Genomic DNA, 11,310 nt, shown 5'->3' with positions numbered 1-11,310 from the left:
GATATATGGAATACTTTTACACATTAAACATGAACATTTCACTAACGTGGACCCTGGTTGCAGTAAATAGTTGCCAAATTTTCTACGAAATTTACAGGAAAAAAAAAAAAAAAAAAAAAACAGAGCGCATCCAACCCATAAGACCGTGATGACGGTGATGTATAATTTTCTTCGATTCCCACTTTAGTAACACGTTGAATCTTTGATTAATCTCTCACACACAACACCCAACAACCACCTCCTAATCAACACAGATTCAAATGTTCAATGCAAATAAAGATTTTTAAACTTTTACATAGAAATCCATACATAAATTGTTAGTTAAAATTAATTATCTATAGATATTTTTTGCTTTGAAAATATGAGAATTTGAGAGATGTAGATTTGTTTTATTATGACACATAGATTTCAATTATTAATATGAGTAATTAAATTTTGTCACGATTTTATGTGCTCTCCATAAAAATATAATCAAAGACTTATTTATCTGTTTTTTCAAATATTTTATATATATTAAAAATTAAATACTAAATTATTTATTACGTATGTGTATATATATTGATTTTTATATTTTTCAAACTAAATAATTAATTATTAAAATAATTAAACATATTATAATAGAATAATTAAACTTGTGATAGATGAATGATAAAATTTGTTTAAACTAATGTAATAAATATTTTTATATTTTAATATTAAAAGAAAAAGGAATTTTTGCATGAAGCGTATGTGACCGTGTGGGTCAAACCTTACAATCCAAGAAAATCATCATCTTCCCCAGCCCGGTCAGCAAGGGCTGCCCTTACTTGCCTCCAAATGCTGATTCCCCCGTGACCGAAAGAGCGCCATTGCCCGTTGTTGACTCTCATTTCATTCTTCACTAAACAAATGAATTAAATATACCAAAGTACCAAAAACCATACAATTACAAAGCACTGAATTTGATTTCACATTCATCAACCAACAAATAAAATAAACAAAAAACACAAACATCATGCAACCTCTTTTTGTTACAATTATTATATTGCAACCATCAACAATTCACAGACACTCTTACCAAAAGAACGAAAAGGAAGCATCCTATTCTAATAAGCTCCATTCTTCTACACTGCTACATGCTCCAAATGCCTTCATGTTCTTGAGTTTTGTGCCTCCCTCTGCAGATTCAATCTGATTCTATTCTGCTCAATAAAGAAAAGAATTGATTAACAGTTTAGTTACATAGATGACAGAGAAGAAAACATATTCTTTTTGTGGCTTCCTATTGCTTTCTCTCTTCGTCCTTCTTTCAGGTACCAACATCCTTTTATTTTGTTCAGAATAATTCAATCTTTATTTAGTTTTCATTATTGAATTCCGTGCAACACTTATTCCGAGGTAGTTAGTTATGATTGTTTGGTTTGTCCTTTTTTTGTTTGTTTGTTCAGTTGAAGTTATTGTTGGTGAGGATTCTTTGGAAACTGATAAACAAGTTCTTTTGGAGTTGAAAGCATATCTTGATAGCAAAACATTTGAAGACCATGGAAATTATGTGTATTGGAACAGAAGCACTAGTCCATGTGAATGGCCAGGAATATTGTGCACCCACATCAATGGAACCACCAATAGGGTGGTTGGAATAGACCTCTCCGGCAGCGAAATCACCGGCGAGATTTTCAACAACTTCTCAATGCTAACTGAGCTAACACACCTTGATCTGTCTCAGAACACACTCTTCGGTGACATTCCTGAAGATCTAAGGCATTGCCAGAAGCTCATTCATCTCAACATCTCACATAACATTCTTGCTGGTGAGTTGAACTTGACAGGTTTCAGAACATTGAAGACTCTGGACTTGTCTGTGAATAGGCTTCATGGCGAGATTGGCGTGAATCTTTTCGCCAGCGCCTGCAATGCCTTGGTTACTCTCAATGTCTCAGGGAATAACTTGACTGGTGGAATTGGTGGCTGGCTTGATCAGTGTCCTATGCTGCAGAACTTGGATTTGAGCACAAACAATCTGAGTGGAGGATTAGGGAACGGTTTCGCTAGGCTGAAGGAGTTTTCGGTTGCAGAAAATCATCTCAGTGGGAATGTTTCATCAGAGGCTTTTCCCCTGGATTGTAGCCTTGTGGAACTAGACCTTTCGCTGAATGGTTTCGTCGGCGAGGCGCCAAAGGGTGTTGCAAACTGCAAGAATCTAACAATTCTGAATCTTTCCAGCAACAATTTCTCTGGTGGAATCCCAATTGAGATAGGATCAATCTCAAGCCTAAAAGGATTGTACTTGGGGAACAATAGCTTCTCAAGAGATATACCTCAGAGTCTTTTGAATCTTGCCAATTTGGTTCTTTTGGATTTGAGCAGAAACAATTTTGGTGGGGAAGTTCAAGAAATTTTTGGGGAATTTAAGCAACTGAGCTTTCTTGTGTTGCACTCAAATCACTACACTGGAGGATTGATTTCCTCAGGGATCCTTAAACTGCCAAAAGTTTCGCAGTTAGATCTAAGCTTCAACAACTTTTCAGGTGCATTGCCTGTTGAGATCACTCAGATGGCAAGCCTTCAGTTCTTGATGTTGTCCTACAACCAGTTCAGCGGTCCAATTCCGGCTGAATTTGGAAACATGGCTCACCTTCAAGCACTAGACCTTGCCTATAACAATCTGAATGGTTCAATCCCACCAAGCCTTGGCAAAATGAGTTCCCTCTTATGGCTAATGCTGGCGGATAATTCGCTAAGCGGCGAAATCCCACCGGAGTTGGGAAACTGCACAAGCTTGTTATGGTTGAACCTTGCAAACAACAAGTTGAGTGGGAATTTGCCTCCTGAGTTGTCCAAGATTGGAAGGAATGCAATGACAACATTCGAATTGAATCGAAAAAGTGAGCAAATCCTTTCTGGCTCAAGTGAGTGCCTTGCAATGAGAAGATGGATGCCGGCAGATTATCCTCCATTCAGCTTTGTGTATAGTATCTTGACAAGGAAGAATTGTAGGGGACTCTGGTACAAACTCCTCACAGGAAATGGCATTTTTCCATTTTGCCCCCCGGGCGCCTCGCTTAGCAAGCCTCAGATATCAGGCTATGTTCAGCTGAGTGGGAACAATCTTTATGGAGAGATTCCTTCAGTGATTGGAACAATGGTGAATTTCAGCATGCTGCATTTGGGATTCAACAATTTCTCTGGAAAGTTCCCTGCTGCAATGGGTACCATGTCACTTGTGGTTTTAAACATCACCATGAACAAATTCTCAGGTGAAATTCCAAGTGAAGTTGGAAACATGAGATGCCTTCAGAATCTTGATTTTTCTTCCAACAATTTCTCAGGGCAATTTCCCACAAGTCTAAACAGTTTAACTGAGCTTAACAAGTTCAACATATCATTCAATCCCTTAATAACTGGTGTAGTTCCATCAACTGGACAATTTGTTACATTTGACATGAATTCATATCTAGGTGACCCTCTATTAGTCCTTCCAAACTTCATTTACAACATCACAGGTGATAAGAACACAACCTTGCACAAATACCATAAGAAGAAGGAATCAAAGTTGTCTGTGTTCTTGGGTTTTGCAGCTATAACACTGGCTTTCATGGTGTTTGGCCTTCTTACAATTATAGTCTGTGCATTGAGGAAAAGTCCCTTGGAAGATCCTGGATACCTCTTGAGGGAAGCTAAACAATCTCATGATTCAAGCAGCTCTGCATCTTCACCATGGTTATCGGACACGGTTAAGGTAATCCGGTTAAACAAGACGGCTTTTACACACGACGAAATCTTGAAGGCCACTGGAAACTTCTCAGAGGACAGGATCATAGGAAAAGGAGGATTCGGAACGGTTTACAAGGGAGTTTTTCAAGATGGAAGAATTGTTGCAGTGAAGAAGCTTCAAAGAGAAGGAATCGAAGGCGAAAAGGAGTTTAGAGCAGAAATGGAAGTTCTGAGTGGTCATGGATTTGGTTGGCCTCATCCAAACCTTGTCACGCTCTATGGATGGTGCTTAAATGGTTCAGAAAAGATACTAGTTTATGAGTACATAGAAGGTGGAACATTGGAGGATCTAATCACTGATAGAACAAGTTTTACATGGAGAAGAAGATTAGAAGTTGCAATTGATGTTGCAAAAGCACTAGTCTATTTGCACCATGAATGTTACCCTCCAATTGTTCATAGAGACGTTAAAGCTAGCAATGTGTTATTGGAAAAAGATGGAAAAGCAAAAGTCACAGATTTTGGATTAGCAAGAGTTGTTGATGTTGGAGATAGCCATGTTAGTACAGTGGTGGCTGGAACAGTTGGTTATGTTGCACCAGAATATGGACAAACATGGCAGGCTACAACAAAAGGTGATGTGTATAGTTTTGGAGTGCTGGCTATGGAGTTGGCCACAGGGAGAAGAGCAGTGGATGGAGGTGAAGAGAGCTTGGTGGAGTGGGCGTGGCGTGTTGTCGGACGTGGACGGCTCGGCCGGGCCCTACCGGTTTCAGTGATGGGGTCAGGGCTTGTTGGTGGTGCAGAAGAGATGAGTGAAGTGCTTAGAATTGGTGTGAAGTGCACTGCTGAGGCACCATATGCTAGGCCTAATATGAAGGAAGTTCTTGATATGTTGATTGGGATATACTACTCCAAAGGTTATCCTTCAAGCCATGGAATCATTGTTTAGTCTCTCTCATTTTTGTAGTTAAAAAAATGTGCATAGTGTTCTGTTAAAGATGTAGTTTAGTCTTAGATATAAAATGTTTCATGCAGAAAATTTCATTCATTGTGTTAACATTGTTCTGAGAATTAAGAGATGTCTTTTGTTTCTTATTTCAATTGTTACCTAGAGAAATCAATAGTGTACAGTACAGGTTATGCTAATTCATTTGCTTGATAACATTAAATCATGCAAAATTGTTTAGTATCTAATGTTGAATAAACTTAACTACCAAAACATTCTGGTTTATTGATCTATCTTAGTGTCTTATGTAGTATTTTCCTTCACATCCTTTTCAATATCCTTTTTCTTTGCATCTTTTCATTCAACAAGTTGCTAATACAGACAATATTTTTGTCATTATTGCAACATTTGTTGCACTAATGAGTGTTAGTGGTATCAGTGATTACATGTTAATGGCCAGAGTATGTGAAAGATAACTGTAATAAAAGGCACAAGAAATTCTTTAATGAGGTCCATACATATGTTATTGTTAATTTCCTCCATGCAAATCCAATTCCATTCATTTCATCAAATGCATCCTTCACAGTTTTGAAAGATTCTTTACTATTTTTATAGTATTAGACTATTATTAATTAAATTTGGAAAATATTAGAGAGCAACATTTTTAGTAAAAAGATAAAAAAATAGTTAATATTGACTCAAATACAAAATAAAAATGTTAATTGTATGATATTTCTGATTAAATTTATAAAAGTGTGACGTGGTCCTATATATCCGCGTCTTGAGGCTTATTTCAAAAGAAAAATAGCAATCAATTATACTCTACTATTTCCCATACAATTATAATAAAATAAAATAAAAATAAAAATGGATCACTATAATAGGGATTTGAATCTTCTAAAGTTTGAATTTTACTTTAGAGAGTAAAGTGTGAATTTTTTACTTTTTCTTTCATATTTATTTTTGGTCCCACCTATAAAATCAATGGTAAGAGATTACACTTTACTCTCTAAAGTAAAATTCAAATTTTAGAGGATCCAAATCCTTATAATAGGCCTATACTAGATATATACAAAATTTTAGCCACTAAATAAATTATTAGTATAAAATACATATTAAAATATTGAATATATATTAAAGTAAACTAAATAATATATAAACTAACACATAAATATATCTGAATTAGTAGCTGATTTTTTATATGTATGTAATATTTTTGAATAGATAGTATCTAATATTTATTAAAGATTAGTTAAGGAGAGTTTGCATACGAAAATAAGTTTCGAACATATTTTAATAAAAGAATAATATTTACAAACTGTTTTAATCTAAAACTAAAGTACTTAATTTATTATAGGATAAAAAATATTTTTTATCTTAATATTTATAATTTTTTAAAAAATATTCTTAATATTTAATTTTATTCTTAATATTTTTTATTCGTGTCAAAATTATTGTTGAACATTTTTTATCGGTATCAAAATTATCCTATGACGTATTTAATTTTGTCTCTAATATTTTAAACAGAGTTGATGTCTAAAAGTAATTTTGCCACAAATTAAAAATGTTAAAAATGAAAAACATTAAGAATATTTTTAAAAAATTATAAATATTAAAAAAAAGCATACTTTTGTCTTTTATTTTAAATATTGTGGAACATATATATTTGGAGTATGTATGTATTAGAATGAAAATTTGAAGTATATTTTAGGTGTATAATTTTTTTTTTATGCATAAATTTTTTTATTGACTAGTTTTTATTGTTCTTTCAACAAGAGTGAGGTTGCATATTTCTGTGTGTAGAAACCACAATATATAACATTCGTATGAATTGTCTGTAGCTAATGTTTGCTTGTTCTTGCAGAATCCATCTCCAAAAGAAAATATACAAGATCACACAAGCATAAAAATTTAGTCTGAGAATCATCATTTAATTTGTACATTGAAGATATAGATAAGATCGTCTACAATTTTAGATGAATTTTTTTTATTAGTTCAAACTCCTTTTTGTTTCCTTTTTTTTTGGTATGTTCTTTTTACTACCATTTTTTTAATTAGCAAAACCATATCAAATTGGATAGGAACAAATATGGATTCACTACTTAACAAAAATTCTACAAACGACAGCTAGATTCATTAGAGTTAGTTGCATTTGCATATAGGTTAATTAGGGTAGTGATGGTGGAGAAAATAATTAGGGGATCAGATCAGATTAGAGCATATTGATGACGTTTATAGAGGCTAAGTGCATTTCAAGTCATGAATAATAATAATAGAGGCATATATTGCCATGTATTTCATGATTATTGTCCTCTATTTAGAAGAGAAAAAAAAGTCACCACTCAAGTGCTTCTCCACTAAAACAACTAGTGTTTTTATTAGTTAGGCATTTCCAGAATAAAAGACATCAGAATCATGTGAAATATGACAAAAATAGTTACCATATTTGGTTAAAAAAATACTTTATTTCTTATAAAAATGTGATTTTGATTCCATTTTTGAAGTATAGGAAAAATGTTTAGATGATGTGTGTTAAGTTTTAACCATTGATATTATATACCTGTAATAAAATTTAGTCATTAAATTAATCATGTGTATAAAATATATATATACGACTAATAATGACGGAACTAAAATTCTGATAATAAAAACCTAAGATTAAGAATAAAGTATAATTAATTTCATTTTTCTAAAATTAAAATATATATATATATAGTAACCATGATGTTTTAAAAGTATTGCTAAAATTAAAATAATATTTTTCTTTTATTATTTTGCAACGCTTTTTTTTAAATATTATTTAATAAAAATATTACTAAAATATAAAAAAGACGTAACTTTAATTTTAACAATATTTCATTGACATGCATATATAGGCATAATGAATAAGAAGTTAAAGACTTGTTGGGGGATTATTGTTCATCTAGGGTGGCAAACAGGCCTAAACTCGTTAGATCAGTTCGCATAACCCGTTAAAAAGGCAGGTCGAACTGAAAAATTGAGACTGTCACACATCAAAAATCCGCTTTATCCGCACCGCTTAAATTGTGGGTTTTGGTGGACTTTGGCAGGGTGGACTTTTTCGTCGGACTTAGGATTTTTTTATGATATTCTAATTTAGTGTTTTGGATTATGTTTTACGTTTGATTGATAATGTTTTAAACTTGTAGATGTTTAATTATATATTTTGGACAAGATTTATTTTATTTTGGACAATGTTGATTTTATTATTTTGTTTTAAAAAATTTGATTTATGATTATGTTTATTATATATTTATAATTATAAAGACTTTAATACTTATTAATTTAAAAATTATAATTTTTTATTTTTTTAGAAATTATAAATTTATTAAAATGATGGTAAAATTATATATATTATTTAATATTTTTTTAGTAATTTATATTATTTAATACTTAATAATAAAAAAAAATTGACAGACTTGATCTACTAACCCGCTATTAGGCAGAATAGAATAATATTTCAGGACCGTCTCATTAAGCGGGACCGGCACCCTAGTCCATGCGAACCTCCCTTAGTTTGTTATTGGTGGGGTGACTGAGTGGTTGATTTTTTTATATAGATAATATTTTGGTATTCAATTTATCTAACATTTTAATTAAAAAAAAAAAAAAAAGTTAAGCACATGTCATGCATCTTACAAGTTACAGCCCCCCACTCCATAAGTTCCCTCTATAAATTGAACATGCAAGTTATGAAACATATACACAAGAAGAGAAAATAATATACATACAGCTAAGAATATGGAGTACCCTGGCAGAGCAACAAGAGATGTTTCTCTTCATGAACTCAGCAAAAGGCTTGCCGAGTTTTCTCAAGTGAGAGGATGGGATCAATATCACAGTCCAAGAAATCTCCTTTTGGCTCTTGTAAGTAACCACCAATATAGTTAGTTATTAATAGATGTTCAAAAAACATCACTCTTAATTTTCGACAGGTCGGAGAGGTGGGAGAACTATCAGAGATATTCCAATGGAAAGGAGAAGTAGGAAAGGGATTACCAAATTGGAGTTCAGCTGATAAGGAGCACTTAGAAGAAGAGCTTTCAGATGTTCTGCTCTACCTTGTTCGTCTCGCTGATGTTTGTGGCCTTGATCTTGGTCAAGCAGCTCTTGCAAAAATAATCAAGAATGCTCAAAAATACCCTCTTGTTACTAATCATAATGATCATCACCACAACCCTGAACCCAAATTAGAAAAGTTAAATTCTGAGTAATGTGATCTTTTGTAGTTCAAAATAATAATGAGGAAACGTAGACATCTATCAAATTGAACATGAACATCTATCATAGAAAGACATACCTCTCTCACCACTATTGTTGTCTTGTAACATGTTTAGTTGTTTAATTAATTTGAGTCTACTATCCGCCCTGTAACACCAAATTAATAATCATGATGTGTGGTTTGGTTAATAGTACACAGTCACTTGACAATGTGTTCAAATATACTTTTATTAGCTAGTGGTTCCTTGTGGAACAGAGCATATATTTTTGTGGTCAAGTATTTACTTTTCCAAAAAACTTTCACTGTGAGGAAACTAGTGTTATTATTACGGTGAATGTTATGATGCCTAAAAGATGTTGTCTATTTACTAAAAAAGGTTAAAAAATAATATTTAATTTAAAAGATATAACAATAAATAATTTTTAAAAAATTAAAACTTACTATAAAAAGTAAGTTAGGCAAAAATTTAGACACCAATTCATAAGTACCATAGAATTGACCTATTATTATTGGTGCTAGATACCCTTAGTTTAACAACGGATAAAAAAGAAGAAACAAGAAAAGAAATCAAGTACAGTAATAATCTTTTTTTTTTTTTGGTATTTCTATCGTTACCAGAACTCCGCCTATGTTACACTTGCGGTACATAGTCGGTCCCAAGCCCGGATAAAGGAGGAGGGTTGTGTTAGGTCTTCAGCAACCAACATAAAAACATAGCCGAACCCCCATGACATGAACCCATGACAAGATTTCTATCGTTACCAGCTATATATATATATATATATATATATATATATATATATATATATATATATATATATGGTGAGTTCTACTCAATCCTCTCTATTTCAACATGTAAATTACCCCTCGTGATGTGGTATGTTTTAATTGGATGCTTAGTTTTAGTTTGAGTTAATTTAACTCAATAAGAGTTAATATGTTAACTAAAGTAGGATAATTTTGTAATTAAATATTTTTATAAGAGGGATAAATATATAATTTCTATAAACATTAAAAAGTAAAGTTATATTTTTATCAATCATCCTCATTCAGAACGAAGGTATGTCCTACAATTATCTGTATTCATATGCTTTAGTTTAACGAGTAAGCTAGCAAATTATTATTTATTTATTTTCTCAACAGGTTGCACCTTACAAAGTTTTTCGAATTGAAAAACATGAAGGTTCATCTGTTATCTCCATTCCTCATGAAACTAATGTTGACAAGTTACCTCAAGAGATGATTGAACACAGAAGTCTACCCTTGACATCATTGTGTGGGAGGATGATTTGGGGGAAGAATGAAAGACTGAATTTTTAATATTTTAGTAAATTATATAATCACCCACTTTGGGCTATAATTTAATTACCAATAGTTTAACCATAGTTAACATAGCAACCAATTAAAAGATGACATGTCACAGAGGGTAAATTACATGTTATTATAGGAAGGGTAGGCTAGAATTTACCTATTTATCCATATATATATATATATATATATGGATAAATCATAAAAAATGTAACTGAATTATCTTGACTGATAAAAATATTTTTGAATATTATTATAATAAAAATATTCTAAAATAATTTTAAAATGTGTTAAAAATATTCAATCATGATCAAAGATTTGCTTCATTAATAAAAAAATATGACATGATTTATTTATTAATGTTAGAATCTCACTTACCATATAAAAAGTTTCGTTTAACCACATCATTCTTTTCTATTAACATAAAATGTCTCAATTCATGGACATGCATTTTTTCACGTTTTTTTATAATAAAATTTGGAAGCATTTTTGTTAGTGAAAAATAATTCGGATATATTTTTAGTAGAATAAATCAGTCCAATTTGACCTAACTATACCTAATTCTCAAATTGGGCTTTCAACTGATCTCCTGAGATTGGACATCATTTGAAGTTGCGTTTTTAGGATCCCCTCCGTCTAGCTTTCCGTTTTGGCTTAAAGCTAAGAAATCAGCCATCTTCTTAACCTCAGCTAAGAGGGTAGCATTCATAGCTATTAACTCATCGTGAGTAGGAGGAGGAATTTGGGGTATCGTATCATTAGCCATGATCCTGCAAAAAAATAGTAAAATAAAATATGTGTGGGTTAACTTAAACTTTGGACCCCACGGTGGGCGCCAAGTGTTCCGTTCACGCTGAGGTTGCTGAGCTATAGTGATTCCCTCCCTTCACGTTAGTAGGAGGCTTAGAGAAATGTTAACAAGTATTCAAAATAAATTGGAATGGAACCCGTGTATGCCGAGGTTGAATCCTCGCTTATATAGATGATTGGTTTACTAATTTGTGGAGTTCGGTCCAGATTTTAGGTAGGATTGTGAGTGCTATCTTTTAGGGTAATGACTTGCTGATAATCTTTGACTAATTGTGTTTTATAATTGACTTTATCGTTTCTTCTTTTG

General features: G+C 32.3%; 2 protein-coding genes across 2 annotated transcripts; both read left to right on the top strand.

The window, feature by feature from the left end:
• Nucleotides 1-891: 891 nt before the first annotated feature.
• Nucleotides 892-4,927, top strand: LOC130936770 (probable LRR receptor-like serine/threonine-protein kinase At1g74360). Its single transcript, XM_057866925.1, has 2 exons — nt 892-1,292; nt 1,428-4,927. Exons 1-2 carry the CDS (start codon nt 1,226-1,228, stop codon nt 4,643-4,645), a joined length of 3,285 nt encoding a protein of 1,094 aa, XP_057722908.1. The 5' UTR covers nt 892-1,225; the 3' UTR covers nt 4,646-4,927.
• A 3,454-nt stretch (nt 4,928-8,381) lies between these two features.
• On the top strand, nt 8,382-9,073 carry LOC130945350 (uncharacterized). The gene is made up of 2 exons (XM_057874082.1): nt 8,382-8,530; nt 8,599-9,073. The coding sequence occupies exons 1-2, from the start codon at nt 8,405-8,407 to the stop codon at nt 8,875-8,877; spliced, it is 405 nt and encodes a 134-aa protein (XP_057730065.1). The 5' UTR covers nt 8,382-8,404; the 3' UTR covers nt 8,878-9,073.
• Nucleotides 9,074-11,310: the final 2,237 nt, after the last annotated feature.

Source organism: Arachis stenosperma, chromosome 1 (assembly GCF_014773155.1).
Source record: "Arachis stenosperma cultivar V10309 chromosome 1, arast.V10309.gnm1.PFL2, whole genome shotgun sequence".
Classification (NCBI taxonomy): domain Eukaryota; kingdom Viridiplantae; phylum Streptophyta; class Magnoliopsida; order Fabales; family Fabaceae; genus Arachis; species Arachis stenosperma.
Note: the sequence above shows the minus strand (reverse complement) of the source record. Positions and strands in the feature narration are given on the sequence as shown.